The 18033-nt window shown below is 39.7% G+C and overlaps 2 protein-coding genes across 2 annotated transcripts; both read left to right on the top strand.

Moving 5' to 3' along the window:
- The first annotated feature begins 2048 nt into the window (after window positions 1-2048).
- On the top strand, window positions 2049-7150 carry LOC139908240 (sodium-dependent neutral amino acid transporter B(0)AT1-like). Its single transcript, XM_071894857.2, has 12 exons — window positions 2049-2247; window positions 3234-3374; window positions 3467-3604; window positions 3949-4130; window positions 4256-4366; window positions 5026-5138; window positions 5227-5355; window positions 5586-5742; window positions 5941-6145; window positions 6228-6387; window positions 6556-6724; window positions 6947-7150. Exons 1-12 carry the CDS (start codon window positions 2049-2051, stop codon window positions 7148-7150), a joined length of 1908 nt encoding a protein of 635 aa, XP_071750958.1.
- Window positions 7151-10718: 3568 nt separating this feature from the next.
- Window positions 10719-17360, top strand: LOC139908229 (sodium-dependent neutral amino acid transporter B(0)AT1-like). The gene is made up of 12 exons (XM_071894844.2): window positions 10719-10917; window positions 13415-13555; window positions 13730-13867; window positions 13960-14141; window positions 15067-15177; window positions 15275-15387; window positions 15503-15631; window positions 15890-16046; window positions 16139-16343; window positions 16470-16629; window positions 16908-17070; window positions 17202-17360. Exons 1-12 carry the CDS (start codon window positions 10719-10721, stop codon window positions 17358-17360), a joined length of 1857 nt encoding a protein of 618 aa, XP_071750945.1.
- The last annotated feature ends 673 nt before the right edge of the window (window positions 17361-18033 follow it).

Raw genomic sequence — 18033 nt, 5'->3', positions numbered from 1 at the left:
AAAGTGACATACATCGCCTGGAATCCAAGCTCGGTATGTTTAATGAACTGCTGCTCCAATGAAAAGACTCTTCATTCAATGTAAAAACATTTTTTAAAGATATATTTTCATTTTGACATCTCTTCCTTGTCATGTTTATAGGAATACTTCCCTATGTTGGAGACACTGCCCTATCCTAACTGGGTCTACGTTATCATCTTCCTTCTGGCTGGAGTTCCCAGTCTTTTGGTCCCAGGAATTGCCCTGTACAAATTATTCCAAAGATGCTGCTGCAAGAAAACCATCTATAAACCTGAGCTCAACACCATCTCTGCCACAGTCAACATGTATGACACTCCCACACAGTCGTAGAATGACATCAGCAATTCATGGGATTGTGCTGCATGTCTGTATTATTTAATAATGCAACATTATTTTATAAGATGGCAAGCTGAGAAATATGTTCTTTTCTGAAATGGGATGCACTGATACTGTATATATCTATGTATGTTAAAGGGAAATACCACTCAGTTAAAGAAATGATATGCTACTCCTGTTGCCTTAAACAGTTCAATCAATATTTGTGGACATTAGCAGCTCTCTAAAAGCTGCAAATAGAGAACCCAAGTCTCAAATCTATGTCAAAATCGACATGCACAGCCTACAGCTGTTCCATCAGCATATGAATGGGAGGCTGGCTTTGTAGACGTATATTTTTTATTCCAGTTTTATTCTATGGTGATGTTAATATTTCTCAACTAGAAAATATACCCTCATACTCAGATAATGATAGTGATCATCATGGGTATTGTCATGGTCACATCTACCATCGTACTCAGTGGAGCTGTATATTTTGTTGTGAAACTCTTATTTCTACTTAAAAAGAGGCAAGTGCAATAAAACACAACAGTTATTTATTTGTATTGCTTTATTTTGTTTAAATTAAATGAATGAATTGAAGTACCCACAGATATGTTACTTTAAGTGTTTGTGGTGGTTAAACGTATCTTGATGAGGTTTTGCAATTTGTGGCCAATAATAATGACACACACATGCACACACACACACACACACACACACACACACACACACAGGCAGCCTTAGGGACATCCTTGAAATGGCCTCCATAGATTGCCAGCCAATAAAATAGTCCATATACACCAGTCTCGCTTTGGTTAATAATTATATTAGAAAGGAACATTGATAAGATTTATAAGCAGTTGTTAAACCATGACAGTGTAGGTGAAACTGTTCCTATCACACAAATCAAAAAGTAGCTTGACATATTTTGTAAAAAAATCTTGAACATATTACATCAATTTGATTTGATCAATTCAAAACTGATAGAATTTGGAGACAACCATGCCTTTGAATGTATACTGAAATTATATGACTGTACATCCCTATGTAATAAAACAATTAATTTCTCAAGGACTGGAAAAGGCTTGGCCTGACATTTAAGATAAAGTCTGACGTAAAATGTGTTGCCCGTGACTGTAGATTAGATTATCCTTTCTTTCTGTCTGTGACAAACTGCCTGTGACAAGCTGTTGTAAGGGATGCATGCTTTGGAAATGTTAAGGTCATCAATACAGTCTTACCATCCTGTTGTCAAGTCATCTATTAGAGGTATGATTGTCTTCAAAGGGGCTCATAAAGTCATCAATAATACTAGACTCACCTTTTGAGGAAAAAAAAGTGTCAGTGGCGGCACTTCACATGATGTATTAACCATTATCAAGATGGTTGCACCTTTTTCCGTTTAAACTCGCTGACAATACATAATATTTCACAGACTGTGGTGGAGCTACAGATAACTCCAACTGAGGTGCCAAAGGTCAGCATAAATGCCTTTTCGTGCCACTTGAAAAAACACATTATGTGTTAAGGACGCAAAGACAGACACTCCATTGCTAATCAGTCACTATCACAGAGGACACTGTATGAGGAAGGATACAGCCATTTACACATTTCCAGGGGAGCGGTAAAGCCAGCAACCGACTAACACTGGGAGACTGGACGGCTAAATATTATTTTTCTGCGTAGAGAGAACTTTACAAGAAGCCGCAATGAAACTGAAGCTTCCCAACCCTGGGCTGGAGGACCGGATCCCCTCCCATAAGGACCTGGAGAGGATGGAGAAGGAGGAGGCCGGGGACAGGCCCAAGTGGGACAACAAAGCCCAGTACCTGCTCACCTGTGTGGGCTTCTGTGTGGGACTCGGCAACGTCTGGAGATTCCCTTACCTGTGTCAAAGCCACGGAGGAGGTAGGGTGGGATGGCAGAGATGTGCACTGTTCAAGTCATTACACAGTCCCAAAGTCCTACAGACTACAACTAAAGTAGTGACCGTTGTAGATAAATCATTAAATGTATCCAAATCTGCATTAAAGGAGATGTTGAAGTCAATCAGTAATTTATGTTTAAAGGTGCAGTGATATTTTACTTTTATTTTTTCTCCATCTGTGGCAGTGCACAGCTAGAGACTATCTTCCCACTGAGCAGTAGATGTGATTTCAACATTGTTATTATACTTTAGCTCTCATATAGCCCAGGATTTTTTTTTTGGCTATGTACAGGATAGCCCAGTTTTAGACCAAGCAGTAAATACATTATTACATACATATTTAAACAATGCATAAACAACTGTAAATAACAAAAAGAGAAGAGAAGTCCATATGTACAAGATAATGCTTTATTTCTGTCATACTCCCCAGAAGACATAGACATACATTTTAACCCTATGTAGCCTAACTTTAGCCTAGACATCTCTATTTAGATGTCTTTCAAATTACTAATCAGTGGGTTAGCACCATTATTCTTTGGGGATAATTTTGCTCCTTATTATCTTCAGAAATGACAATCACATATCAGGCTTTCCTAAACCTGTTTTTGCAAAATACTATAATTGCCTTACAAAAAGGACTGCTACTGCACTTTAAAATTAACTTCATCCCTAAGAGGTCATTATTTTCAGTAATTACTAGAGTTACAAGTTGTTGAAATTACTAGACTGAATTACTTCTCCTTTGTTTCCTCAAAAAATGAATGAATGGCATAATTTAGTATCTACTGTGGATAATAAAACATTTACAAAAGTTGTTATAGTTTATGGATGTTTTTATGGGAGCAGTTTTTGTGAATGGTCTCAGTTGTTAAAGATTCAGTTTCCATTCACTGAAGTGACGATGAAAGTGAATCATTGTTCTGTTACTCAGTAGTTTACTCAGTTTACATCAATCTTGCACTTCCAGGAGCATTTATGATCCCATTCCTTATCCTGCTGGTTCTGGAGGGAATCCCACTGTTGCACCTGGAGTTCGCTATCGGCCAGCGCCTCAGGAAGGGCAGCGTGGGGGTTTGGAGGTCAATCAATCCTTACCTGACTGGTGTCGGTGGGTAAAAGCATGAAAATTGAGGAGGACATTTCCTTGTCTATAAAAAGTAATAGGCCAACCATGTGACTAATTGTCTCTTTATGTAACAGGTATTGCATCCATGCTGGTGTCGTTCTTGGTGGGCATGTACTACAACACCATCATGGCCTGGATCATGTGGTATCTCTTCAACTCCTTCCAGGATCCCCTGCCTTGGAGTCAGTGTCCTCTCAATGCTAACAGGACAGGTATGCCCTCGAATGTCAAGATAACAGTCAGAGGTACTGAAAAAACTACAGTGAATAGCAGTGGATATTTATTTTTGATTACAGCTTGACAAAATCATCTAACATTAGGCAAAACCAACTAATCATCTGCCCTTTCTGTAGCCCACACTCTATTTCACACAGGCTTCATAGCGTTTCAGTGTGCTGAAGCCACTAGATGAGTGGCTAAGCCAATAGAGCCCCATTAGAGGACTCCACCTGTGATCACAGAACTAGAGTTACCATGCGTAACTATGGTTCTTCATGAATCAACAGCTGTAGTAACAACAGCAGGAGTTACACTGTCTGTCTATTGGCCCCTCCAGATCTGGTGACAGAGTGTGCCAGGAGCACCACAGTAGACTATTTCTGGTACAGAGAGACTCTGAACACTTCAGCAGCCATCGATGAGGCCGGAGGTCTGCAGTGGTGGATGGTGCTGGCCCTGGTGTCTGCCTGGACTCTGCTCTACGTCTGCTGCATCCGGGGCATCGAGACCACTGGCAAGGTCTGAAAGTCAAATTCCAATTCAGGATAATTTAATGTGGGAATGATGCCAGCTTGCTTATCGCATGCGCCTGCGTGTGTTAGGAACACCTTATCACCTACTCTCTCACTTCTCTCATTCCTCAGGCTGTGTACATCACCTCCACTCTGCCATACTTGGTCCTCACCATCTTCCTCATCAGAGGCCTGACTCTCAAAGGCTCCGTAGAGGGAATCAAGTTCCTCTTCACACCAGATGTAAGCACTCATGTTACAACCAACCAACATCTGTCAATTAAAGTAATAATACATGACAATTTCATAGAAGTAAATATCAGTTTTGCTACTCTCTATCTCCGATTGATATAACACAATAGTGATTCAACCTATAGCCAGTCCATGGAAGCTTTTACATTTGCTATTCTAAACACCCGGTGTCAGGTATGGGAGAACTGGGTAGCAATAGCCACCATGGCTGAACAGGCAAAGAAAAGAGCGCCACCTACAGAAACTCAAACTTCATCAACAGAAAATCCAAGAAAGGTAGATTAGATGAGTAGATTGATAAGTGATCTCTAGGAAGTGCAGAAACACAGCACAACACTAATGACCGCTAAGCACCAAAGCAATAAAAAGAAAAACAAGAAAGTCACAAATTACCACTTTAAAGCCAGCTGTGATCAGGTGGTCAGGGAAGCATTTGGTCACATTAACAACAAAGTGTAAATGCCATGCCCCTCCAGTCTGAGGTCTCAAAAACAGGTGGCAGGCACTTTAGATTATAACATACGTATGAAAATGGATTGTCAGGATCATAGGAGGTGAGGTGTTCACTGTCAGTTTTAAAGGACAGAAATATTACAAGAGGAAAGAGAAATTGAGTTTTATTGTGAATGCATTTTTCTATTCTCTTTCAGGTGAATGAGTTGATGAACCCATCGACGTGGCTGGATGCAGGTGCCCAGGTTTTCTACTCCTTTTCTTTGGCCTTCGGAGGCCTCATCTCCTTCTCCAGCTACAACTCTGTTCAGTAAGCAACTGCCTCATCTATAAGGTCACAGGGGAAGCTTCTCTTGAGCAGTTCTCATGTGATTTCCCTTCATGATCGTCTCTTACAGCAACAACTGTGAGCAGGATGCAGTTATCATCTCCATCATCAACGGCTGCACCTCAGTCTACTCTGCAACGGTTATTTACTCCATCATCGGCTTCAGGGCCACACAGAAATATGACGACTGCGTGGGAGAGTGAGTTTCTAATTATTCTGTTAGGTGATCAGTTAGTTGGAATCTATATCACCAAATTTTGTTGAAATTTTGTTGAAATTCCAGTGGAAGTTAGTGCAAATTGTCATTCAAATTCGGTTTGGGGGCAAAATGATAAATATGACATATGATGGCAAATGAAGCCTTTACATGCCATAAGTATGATTGTGTTTGGTCTCAGGTTGATCTCACCTCCATGTCCTTTTCTGCAGTAACATCTTGAAGCTGATGAATGCCTTCAGCTACCCCGAAAACAGCATTACAGAGAGCAACTACAACGAGACTCTGACCTCCCTCAACCAGACCAGCCCAGAAATCATTCAAGGACTGGATATCCAGATCTGTGACATGCAGTTTTTCCTCAGTCAGGTCCGTGTGCTACAATACAGATATGTACCACACTCATTAAGTCATCTATCAATGATAATTTATCCAGTTTGAGAAATCTCTTAAGAGCTGATCAAATAACTGATAAATATCACAGATCACTAGATCACACAGAGCATACAGCAGCAACAGGACTTGAAGAGGGACAAACGTTGAAACATTTGGTGTTTTCTCATTCAGGGAGTGGAGGGAACAGGACTGGCCTTCATTGTATTCACGGAGGCCATCACCAAAATGCCCGTTTCTCCTCTCTGGGCCGTCCTCTTCTTCATCATGCTCTTCTGCCTGGGCCTCTCCACTATGTTTGGCAACATCGAGGGAGTGGTGGTTCCTTTGCAGGACCTCAATATTCTGCCCAAAAGATGGCCCAAAGAAGTCTTCACTGGTAATTTACTTGGCTTGGCTTCAAATCTTGACTAGCAGAATAGATCTAGATGTCAGTGTAACCACTTTGTATTTCCTTTCAGGTCTGACGTGCTTAATCTCTTTGGCCCTCGGCCTCATATTTGCCCTGCGCTCTGGAAACTACTGGCTAGCTCTTTTTGACAGTTTTGCTGGCTCTATCCCCCTCCTGGTCATCGCGTTCTGTGAAATGATTGCTGTTATCTATATCTATGGTGTAGACAGGTGAGTCCAGTGCAGCATCAAGACGCAAACACACCGTAACACCTGCACAGGCTACCTTATTAGACTAATAAAAGTGTTTTTGGACTGTTTTTTGAATGCTATCGCTGTGAGGAGGTGTGATACAGACAGCTGACACCCCACATCTCCCTCTCGCTGCCTCCCCAACAGGTTCAATGAGGACATCGAGTTTATGATCGGCCACAAGCCCAATTTATTCTGGCAGGTGACATGGAGGGTGGTCAGTCCACTCATCATGGCAGTCATCTTTGTTTTCTACTTTGTAACTCAAGTCACCAAGAATCTCACCTACCTGGTCTGGGACCAGGAAGCGGTAAGTGTGCTTATCACAGCAGTTTTTATTTTGAAAATAATTAAGATGCAAGTTTCAATGTCGGAAACTGTTCAGTGTTTTGACGTATTTTCCTCAATTGTTTGTCTTCATGATGGTGGTCTTCTCCCTGGCAAGCAAAAGTTAGATGTATTTCTTATTTAAAACCTCATGTGCATCACAAATTACTGCTGATCCTGATGTCTTCCTTCACCCCGGTCATAGGTGGAGTTCCCCACCCTGGCAGAGCGTCCATTTCCTCCCTGGGTCTATGTCATCATCTTCATCCTGGCTGGAATCCCCTGTTTGTCCATACCAGGATTCGCCATCTTCAAACTCATCCAGAACAAATGCTGCAAGAAAGAGGACCATAGGACAGACACAGTCGAGACTGTTGATGCCAAAATACAAATGAGTGAAAAAATGAAGGTCTAAATACATTTTCCTTGGATACTTAATGGAAAGATGAGCAAACATGGACTCACTTTTAGCGTTGTTGGTATTTTCAGCTTATTGCTATTTTCTTCCTCATGTCCTGCACATGCATAGAAGAACACACCTGGATATTGTTAAATTCAGACTAATTACTTAAATCAAAGCTGCTATCATTTCAACTCACTGTTTTTTACAAAGGGTTTTTATCTCTGAAAAATTATTATAAATTTAGGGAGCATTTTATATACAATATGCAGCTGTATATCATGTGAGAAGTGTTAAAGAGGGTAATTGATACGACATGTAATAATGTAATATAGTTTGTAGTGTCGTGTTTCAAGAGTCAAGCGTATGTTGTTTATTGACATTGTCAGTTTATTATATTCTTGTGCTAAATATATGATGAAAATGTTTGATTTTTTGTAAATAATCTAGAATATTGAAACTTTTTTAAACAATAAATTCATGTCAAACATATACATGTAAGTTTCATATCAATTTCTTATTATGCTAAATAATAATTATATTCATAGCATCAGTTTTTTTTTTAGGCTTGGCATTTTCGTAATATTTGTAGGGTTTTTACCATTTTATAAAGAATTATTCCATAGATGTATTGTTTTATACACAGTACACACAGTGTCCTACACACAGTCCTTTAGTGTCATATTGCAACAATACAGGCTATACTGTCATAAACCTTCAGACAGGTTAAGCTGAGTTAATGATTTTGTTAATAATTATCTCTCACAGGTTCAAAATAAAGAGGTTAGTTCCAAAATCAAATGTACACTATTTGAAAAAAGTGACACCTATTCTGGTATGAAAATAAAACATGTAGTTATTAGCACTTTCAAGAATTTGACCTAGAAACACCTTTTGCCTTGCAACACTGAATTTTCGACTTCAGTAATGAAATCAGACAGGCATAACTTTTTAATATTGATATATAATGTTTTTGAATGACCTCCTTCAAAATAAACCCAGTGTTTTAGTGCTCTCTTGCAAACAGGATGTTTTTGAATTTTCAGGCCATGGAAAGCTGCTCATGTAATAATGTGTTTCTGCCCTTATTGCATTGCTGCTTGTAACAACGCATTATGTAATAACACTGCATTATGTAATAATCTGTTGCATTTTGTAATACACAGCCTGAACACAATATGGAATAAATTTCCCCGCATTTTGTAATAAATTATTACATATTGCAGCCCACTCCCACTTGACCTGAGAGGCCTGGCAGGAGTGTACTCCTTAAACATGTCTGTAATGTATTTGGTCCCACTCCATGTATTGATTTATAAACAAGCAGCATTGCCTTATATTCAATTCTGTGGCTGACAGGAAGCCAGTGTAGCGACTTAAGAATCGAGTGATGTGGTCTGACCTTTTGGTCCCTGTAAGAACTCTAGCAGCTGCATTTTGAATAAGCTGAAGCTTTTTGATGGTCTTTTTGGGGAGCTCTGTCAAAAGACCATTGCAGTAGTCTGCTAGAAATAAAAGCGTGAATGAGTTTTTCCAGGTCGGCTTTTGACATGAGGTCCCTGAGTTTGGCTGTATTTGTAAGATGATAAAAAGCTGATCTTGTTACTGCTTTTATGTGGCTATTTAGACTAAGATCAGAGTCAACTATAACGCCGGACTAATTTAATATTTGGGAAGTTTAATTTAGCTTAATTGTTAAAAATATAACGTGTACAGATGAAGACATCCATTTTGGTTGGTTATTACATAATGCACTGTATTATTACATTTTCATCATAAAAAAAGAACTCCCACATTTTGTAATAACCACCGCAATATGTAATAATTTATTACAAAATGCGGGGAAATGTATTACATATTGCGTTCAAGCTGTGTATTACAAAATGCGGCAGATTATTACAAAATAATGAAGTGAAAATGTATTACATTTTGTCGTGTTATTACATAATGCGTTGTTACACTGCTTGTTTCATAATCAGAGCCCTGAACATGGCACAGCTACTGTATATTTTTGCCTCATTTTATGCTTCTAATATGAGCAGTAAGCATCAGTTTTATTTATTTAATTTTAATAATTCCAATTGTTATCCATGCCTACTAACTGAAGACTCAACCAAACTACCAAAGCAGTAAGTACCAAACCATCCATCTCTCTATTTAAAGAAAGAAATGAGCTTCTCCAGTGATTAAATGTAATCAGGGGCGTTGTTAGGATTTCAGAACATCCGGGGCTCAGCCCAGAGGAAGTCACTTATTTGTCTCCTCCCCTCATCTCTCTTTGTCTCTGTCTCCTCCTCTCTCTTGTTCATTTCAGGTTTTGCAAAAAATGAACAGAGACACAGTTATCAATTAATATATAAAACTTTAAATATATATGATATACAGTATGTGCTCCTCACTCCTCATCTGTCTCTTTACTGTAAAAAAAGGATCCAATCCAATCTAGACTTTGTTATGTATGGAAACTTAACATATATGGTCCTACTTAATATATATGTATATATATATATATATATATATATATATATATATATATATATATATATATATATGTATATATATATATACATATATATATATGAAAGAGAATTAGTTTTTGCATTTAATTTTCAGCAGCCCACAAAAGTAGACCTGAATGGGAGGATTCAGTAACTAACTGACTAACCAGCTGACTGGAGAGAAATAGTAACATTTTGTTTACAGTGATCCAATGTTATATTGAAGATGTTGAGCTAAAAAAAAAACTGCTGTAGCTTGTAGGCATCTAACCATGAAGCTGTCAACCAAGTGTCAGTCAACTCGCCACCACACAGCTGCCTGATTTTTGCTTTCTTTCCAGATATGGATAATCAATCACTTGATTAAACTAACCTATAACATATCGTACCTTTCTTCCTCTTTTGAAAGCGTGAAGAAGATCCATAACCTGTCTTGTCTTTTCCTGACATTGTGTTTCCTGGCTGTAGCCTACCTTGCCTTCTCTGACCTAGACTAGGACCGAGCGATTAAAATCATCCATAATGTAGCCTATTCCTTTAGTTCGACTCAAACTACACGATGACAGGTTGGCAGAGCCCGCTACCAAACAGACACACATAGCAAGCAGCGACAGGTGAGTTCGATTTGTGTCCCGGCATGTACCTCGATGCACCCAAAGCCGACTTTAAAGCTGGCTCACGTAAAATAACCGGCCCGCTCTGACTACTTTTTTTTTTGAGATCCGGGGTTATTCATAAAACATTCGGGGCTGTAGCCTCGGACGCCCAGGCCTAACGACGCCGCTGAATGTAATCGTTATTAAAAAAGTGTTGAGTATCTTGTTTTCCAGGCTGGACAGGAAGCCTTGCCTGTTTAAATGGCTGTTGAACGCTAGTGAAAAGGCGAAAGTACAAGAGGGGCATGGGTTAACTTGAGCACAACAGATAAAAAAAAAAGAGATCATAAAATTGTTTCAAATTTGCTGATTGCCACTGAACGGACACAAACATTAATCAGTCACTAATGCTACAGTGCAGAGACTTTGACTTGCAAGTACAGTATAGTGGCACTTCTTTGCTTTTGTGCAGATGTGGAACCAGACACCATGAGACTGGTACTCCCTAACCCAGGACTGGAGGACCGGATCCCCTCCCATGAGGAGCTGGAGAGGATGGAGAAGGAGGAGGCCGGGGACAGGCCCAAGTGGGACAACAAAGCCCAGTACATCCTCACCTGTGTGGGCTTCTGCATCGGGCTTGGCAACGTCTGGAGATTCCCTTACCTGTGTCAAAGCCACGGAGGAGGTACGCTGGGATGAAGAGTAAAGGGACATCTGTGGTGAAGCTGTCAAACAACTGCCAGTCGCTTAGTGATAGTTTGAAATCCTTGACGAATTATAATGTGTCTGTGATGGTATTTTTAACTCCTATAATATCACTATAATATTTCTATAGGGAGTTATAGTAGTTTAGCTGTGTATTTGTACAGTATGCTTCTAAAATGTATTTGGAAGTGTTACAAAAGACAAATGCTGATGCTGTATATGTATCTTTACCATTTCACCTTTAATAGAATCGCTAAAATACATTATATTTTTGTGCCTGAGGCAAAGAGGATGACTTAAATCTATCACTCATTCATGGACACAGCGGCATGGCATGGAATCACCTTCAAGTTGTGTTAATGATTCTCAGAGTGTGAGGTCTGTTTAGGTAATAGCTAACCTTTGGCATTACATAAGACAGAGACCCCGAGGTCATTTGGCTTAGGTTGAAGTCGGATGTCAGGGAGACATTAAGACTGCCAAGTTTTGCGTCATTTACATGTAGGTCATGTTTGCTGAAACATTGTTATGCTTTTGGGGCACTGCAGATGATTAAGCCACAGATGGAACACTTTTCTAAGACATGCATATTTAAAATGGCCTAGTGTTTGCAAACTGCAATGGTAATGATCATCAAAGACAACAATGTTCATCTTGGCTCTGAGCACCTAAGCTAATTCCCAAGTCATCTGCCAATACTTTTTCAGTGATATTATGAGAATCATATATGCAGAGGTGGGATGTAACAAAGTAAAAATACTTCATTACTGTACTTAAGTAGGATTTTCAAGTATCTGTACTTTACTCAAGTTTTTCTTTCACTGAAGACTTTTTACTTTTACTCACTACATTTCAAAAGAAAAATCTGTATTTTCTACTCACTACATTTTCAAAACAGACTCGTTACTCTCAGGAAATCATCAACTGATTTTCTACAATTTTTTTTATTTTCCGCATCAGGCAGCTTCCATCCCGGAAGCAGCTGATCAAGAGCCAGATGTGATTGGCTGCTTGTTCAGCAAAGCGACACCAAAAAGGAAGGAAAGGGACAGAGAGAGAAGCAACACGAAGAGGAGAGAAGCAACAAGAGAGAGAGAGAATTAACGTTAGTGAATTCAGCTGCTAGAATTAACGTTTGTGATTTGAGCTGCAGACTCTTTCTCATCTGGGATTCAGAGGAAAGCTCAACAGAGAACCAATTTAGAACATTAGAAATTAATTTTGGAGAACGACTTTTACTTTTATACTTTAAGTAAATTTAAGACCATGTACTTTTATACTTTGACTTGAGTAAAGGATTTGAAACGGTACTTCAACTTCTACCAGAGTATATTTTTAGACGCACTTTTACTTGAGTAAGGAATTTGTGTACTTCTACCACCTCTGCATATATGCCATCATGAGGCTAAATGAAGTAGTTTGACACTACCTACTGCGTGCGGGCCAAGTCACATACAATGGCACATTGAGGATATTTCTCACATATATGCAGAATATGACAATACTAAATTAATTCCATCATGAACCCAAAATGCCAACACACATGTAGAATCAATTAATTAGGCGTTCAAGCCCATAGGTCTGAAATCATTGTGCAATGTCCATATCACCAACTCTACTTACTGTCTGTACAACTGAAACCCCATGGTTTCAATGCATTGCTGTACTGATGTTGATGATGATAATGATGATGATGATGGTTAATGTTATTTGTCAAATTGCCAAAAGTCCCCTTGGTGCATTGTGGTCATGTTCTATCACATCATAACTTAAGTGAATGAGTACAATCACTGTGAAACTTGATGTATTCACAGTAGAAGTGTCAGTTAATTTAGCTCTTAAAGTGATGGACTCTGTGTTCTTGTGAGTCCATTTTAACACGTTCAGAGTTAAATTAACACTGACAATTGTACTGTGTTCCAGCCTTTATTTGGAGTCACACCAAATGTTATTACAGTACATCACTGGATTGTCGAAAAGTAATACTTTGACTATTTCACTTGTCACAACCTCGTGTAACAACAGAACTGTCACAACCTCTTTCAATGCATAATCTATCACTAAGAAATCTCCGGTAAGGATCAAATTGTAATCTTTGAACGTTTATACATCTATTTACATGTCACAATCTTTGTCATACATTGAATTTCCCTTCTTTTGAGGGTTTTGACAAATGCTAACTCTTCACTTAAAACTCACTTTGTTTGTGGTTAATTTCACTTATATTATGGGCTTGAACCCCAGCACTCACTATCACATGCCATCATCTGCAATACTTAATCATACTATTTGAATAGTATTTTCCCAAAGTCTCTCAATTTCAACATAGATACATGTTTAACATCCTGTCTTTGACAAATATTTACCTGCTAAACCATTTTCAGATATGGGATACAGAAAAAGCCTACTGTGGCAGAAGCTACATGATGTAGAAGGATAATTCGGACGCGGCCACTGATCATGTCTCCAATTTCCAGGCGCCTTTATGATTCCCTACCTAATCCTGTTGGTCCTGGAAGGAACACCTCTCCTCCTGTTGGAGTTTGCCATCGGCCAGCGCCTCAGGAAAGGCAGCGTGGGCGTGTGGCGGGCCATCAATCCTTACCTGACTGGTGTTGGTAAGAAGCCAACTAGACATCCAGGAACAATTAGTCAAAAACAGTAGGGAAATTACCTTATGCCACCACAGAAACACAAAGCTACTTTTGCACATTGTTAAATGCCTCAACTTAGGAGGAATATGAGGCTGTCAGTGAGTGTGATGTTACAGTTACTGACGCTCTCCCACTCAGGTATCGCCTCCATGCTGGTCTCCCTCCTGGTCGGACTGTACTACAACACCATCATGGCCTGGATCATGTGGTATCTCTTCAACTCCTTCCAAGACCCGTTGCCTTGGACCCAGTGTCCACTCAATGAAAATGGGACAGGTAATTGAATACACACATACGCCCCTCCACTCCTTCTTCTTTACCCTCTGTACAGCTTTAGCAGCAGACAGTATATTTGTCGCCCCCTGCAGGCTTTGTGGCAGAGTGTGAACAGAGCTCCACTGTGGATTACTATTTTTACCGAGTGACTCTGAGCAGTTCAGCCACTATATCTGACTCTGGGGGAATCCACTGGCCCATAGTGCTTTGTCTGGCAGCTGCCTGGACCATCCTCTATGTCTGCTGCATTAGGGGGATCAAGACATCAGGCAAGGTCAGTTGAACCCTTAGTCAATCCCCATAAATGATAAGGTCATATAGACACATAACAGTGATGCTATCATCTCCTGGGCCCAGTTTTTTTTAAGACTTTCCTGTTGGATTTCAGTAGTCAGATTGGATTAAATCTGAAAATTGGGTTTTTCAAAACTGACAAATTTTGACAAACAAAGATTCTGGTCATTCAGATTGCGAATTGGATAATCCAGTCCTACCTTAAATCAATCTTAAATGTTGTTTCTCAAAGACGGAGAAGGCAAAAATCAGAATAATTTGAAATCCACTGGAGGGGAGGACTGGACTATGGATTTAGAGACATGAAGGGCTTTATATAGACCCAAGAAATTGGGGTGTAACTGGTGAGGGTGTGGGAAAGTACAGCTAATATAGACTAAAAATAGTATTTAATGTTTACATTTTATTAAATGTCGATGACAGTTAATGAACCTTTATTTTTAAAAGGCTCCTTAATTAATGAATGGAAATAGTTTCCAGAGAAATGGGAAGTTTTGTTCTGAATTATTTTTGCCATCCAGTGAGACTTTGAATTTTGTCCTTAGGTTCTTAAACATGGTATACTTGTGCAGATAAGTAAACTTAAGTCTTTTACACTTTTACATCTAGTTCACTCTGTCTTGTTGGCCTAACATGTACCATTATTTGGCCAGCAGATGGACATATGTGCTTTCTGTAATCTTGGTTTTACTGTATGGTATCTGGGTCAGAATGATTCTATGTGAATTTCTTTAAAAAAAAAACTGACTTCAGTTCAGTCTGACCCTAGCTTGCAAAAAAGCGGATTAGAAAATTAAGAAGAAATCTGTGTAATTCTGAACCAGAAGAAAAGTTTTGAAAAACTGGGCCCCGGTGTCTGACTATCAATCTGGTTCCTTCCTTTGTTTTTTCTGTCATGGCCTCAGGCAGTGTACATCACATCCACCCTGCCTTACATAGTGCTGACCATCTTCCTGATCCGAGGACTGACTCTTAAAGGCGCCCTAAGTGGAATCAAGTTCCTCTTCATACCAGATGTACGTTTCAAATCTCCATCCAGTTCATGTACTATAAATAGTTTAAGTCAGGATTTCACACTAATTCAAAGCCACATGGTATGCTTTGCTCTTCAAGGTGGATGAGTTAATGAACCCAACAACTTGGCTGGATGCGGGCGCCCAGGTTTTCTACGCCTTCGGTTTGGGGTGGGGAGGCCTCATCTCCTTCTCAAGCTACAACCCCATCCAGTAAGGGACTGGCATTCCAAAGCACTGTGAAGTTTTGTGTTCACAGAGATAGCTATTCTCAGACCTGAAGTCAGTGTGGTGCGTCATGCTTCTTTCGCTTACTTCTTTTCCCAAGCAACAATTGCAAGCAAGATGCTTTGATTCTGTCTGCTGTCACTGGCTTCACCTCAGTCTACGCTGCCACAGTCATCTACTCCATCATCGGCTTCAGGGCCACAGAGAAATATGACAACTGTTTCAACGGGTGAGTTGCAACAAAATCTCAAAGCCACAGTGTGTGGGTTTCAGGTTTGTCGATCATTTCAAGGTTTTCGAGAAAGTTCAAGGATTCCATTCCAAGGAGTGAACATCTGAGTAGAACTAAACTCCAATCTATCTTTCTATGTATTATGAATTACATCTTCGGTGTTGGCTTCAGTAATGCAGAGCTATAAGGCCCTGACATGTTATTTGCTGTGTATGTATGTTAATCAGTTACACAACATGCCCCCCCCCCCCCCAGAAACATCATGGCATTATTAAATGCATTTGATCTCGCTGAAGACAGCATCACTACAAGCAATTATGAGACGGCCTTGAACCATCTCAACAGCTCCTCTCCAGATATTGTTTTGGGATTGAATATCAAAACCTGTGACATGCAGAAACTACTCAGTGAGGTAACTTCTGTTGACCAATATTCAGCACTATTCCTTATCATTGTTGTTTTCTGCTACTATCTGCATTGTAACCATGATATGTTTTTGTCCAGGGTGTGGAGGGAACAGGTCTGGCCTTCATTGTGTTCACGGAGGCCATCGCCAAGATGCCTGTTTCCCCCATCTGGTCTATCCTCTTTTTCATCATGCTTCTCTGCCTGGGGCTCTCAACCATGTTTGGCAACATCGAGGGAGTCGTGGTTCCCTTAAAAGACCTTAATATTTTTCCTCGGAAATGGCCCCAGGAGGTGTTGACTGGTGATTCCGTTTTAAAAATCACCCAAATTTAGAAGTCATCTTTCCAACTTCTGTCAAATACACTTGGTGATCTGGTTTCTGTCGTAACATGAGTTTCCTTGTTTTTCTTACATGTATGGGTTTCAGGTATAACATGCGCCGTCGCTTTCATTATTGCCCTCCTGTTTGCGCAGCATTCAGGGAACTACTGGCTAGCTCTATTTGACAACTTCGCTGGCTCTGTTCCACTTCTGACCATCGGCTTCTTTGAGATGATAGCTGTCGTTTACATCTATGGCATAGACAGGTTAGTGCTTTAAACTAATTCTACAACACAACAGCTTGTAGTGTTTGAATGACATCTCAATATCCTGCGACCTACTGCAAAATCTGTTGACTGGTTCTACAAAGAAAAAACGATATGTTGCTGTGCATGTTTTCATGGGCAGGTAAACTACTGCAGTTTGTGAGCAGAATTTTAGAGATGGCAGGCTTGTGTGACAGGGATCCCTTTATATCCCTTCATGACAGATTTTTAAAACACTGTTATTCTTCAAAACTAATGAAAACCCTCTTGTATGCCAGGTTCAATAAGGACTTGGAGTTCATGATCGGACATAAGCCCTCCATCTATTGGCAGGCTACCTGGAGGTTTATCAGTCCTCTAATCGTCCTGGTTATCTTGGTCTTCTACCTGGTGACCCAAGTCCAAGAAGAGCTGACCTACTTAGTCTGGGACCCCAACTCTGTAAGCACACTGCTTCAAGAAAATAATTTTCTTAGGGTTAGGGGTGTATCAGCTTTCATCTGTCAAACATTTCTGTGGTAAATGTTGTTCCACTACAATATAGCATAATTATACCGCTTAATGGTTTGCAGGAGGAATTCCCGTCTCTGGCGTCAGTCCTGTACCCTGCATGGGTCAACGTGGTCATCTTTATTTTGGCAGGAATCCCCAGTCTGACAGTACCTGTGTATGCTTTGTGTAGGCTGGTCTTTGTTCGCTGCTGCAAGAAAAGAATACTGTCGAGAAAGTAAATAAGCCAATTTATTGAAAGTGTTTAAATGTTATATAATTCAGCAAATAAAAAATGCAAGATTATTGAAGTTGTCATGTTGATTTCATAAACGTCCAATTATATTGACTTTTTAATACTGTGTATTAGCAGCTACTAGAAACAGTGGGTTCTCTATTTATATCCATGCATATGTTCTCAAGTCACAACTCTGAACTTTTATTGAAACTAATGTATACTGATGCTCTGCAATTATGTACTCAAGTTTTATGCTCATGTTTGACACAATATCATATGGCCACTCATTGCATAACTAGTTATATATTGTTACTCATTGCATTGATTTGCCTGCCATTATAGTTGCTTGTTGCATTGGATCATTCTTGTTCTACGAGACAGCATATTATTTTGTATTTGTATATAGTTTTCTCATGAATCTTGCCATTAAAATGTTTGAAATCATTTTTGACAATAACTTAATATTCACTTTTGTATTCTCACTCTTGTCTGCCATTAAAGTTTGCTTGATTGAGAACTGAATGTTTCTTGGTGGCTCCTAAACCTCTAGGCTGCATTGCAACAGCACGTCACCACTAAGTTATCCATTAAACTAATTCCTGGTACGCTTTCCTTGGTATATTTCCACTGTGTTAGAGCCATTCAATCACAAAGGCAAATCTCTGTAGTACATCTCT

Source organism: Centroberyx gerrardi, chromosome 19 (assembly GCF_048128805.1).
Source record: "Centroberyx gerrardi isolate f3 chromosome 19, fCenGer3.hap1.cur.20231027, whole genome shotgun sequence".
NCBI lineage: Eukaryota > Metazoa > Chordata > Actinopteri > Beryciformes > Berycidae > Centroberyx > Centroberyx gerrardi.
This window is presented reverse-complemented; position numbering and strand designations above follow the sequence as displayed.

Bases quoted from the DNA above. Each gene is read 5' to 3' on its own strand.
- LOC139908240 (XM_071894857.2), top strand. From the start codon at position 2,049: ATGAAACTGAAGCTTCCCAACCCTGGGCTGGAGGACCGGATCCCCTCC. The intron at 2,248-3,233 runs GTAGGGTGGGAT...TTGCACTTCCAG, and splicing joins GTGTCAAAGCCACGGAGGAG to GAGCATTTATGATCCCATTC. The intron at 6,388-6,555 runs GTGAGTCCAGTG...CCTCCCCAACAG, and splicing joins TATATCTATGGTGTAGACAG to GTTCAATGAGGACATCGAGT.
- LOC139908229 (XM_071894844.2), top strand. From the start codon at position 10,719: ATGAGACTGGTACTCCCTAACCCAGGACTGGAGGACCGGATCCCCTCC. The intron at 15,388-15,502 runs GTAAGGGACTGG...TCTTTTCCCAAG, and splicing joins TCAAGCTACAACCCCATCCA to CAACAATTGCAAGCAAGATG. The intron at 17,071-17,201 runs GTAAGCACACTG...AATGGTTTGCAG, and splicing joins TAGTCTGGGACCCCAACTCT to GAGGAATTCCCGTCTCTGGC.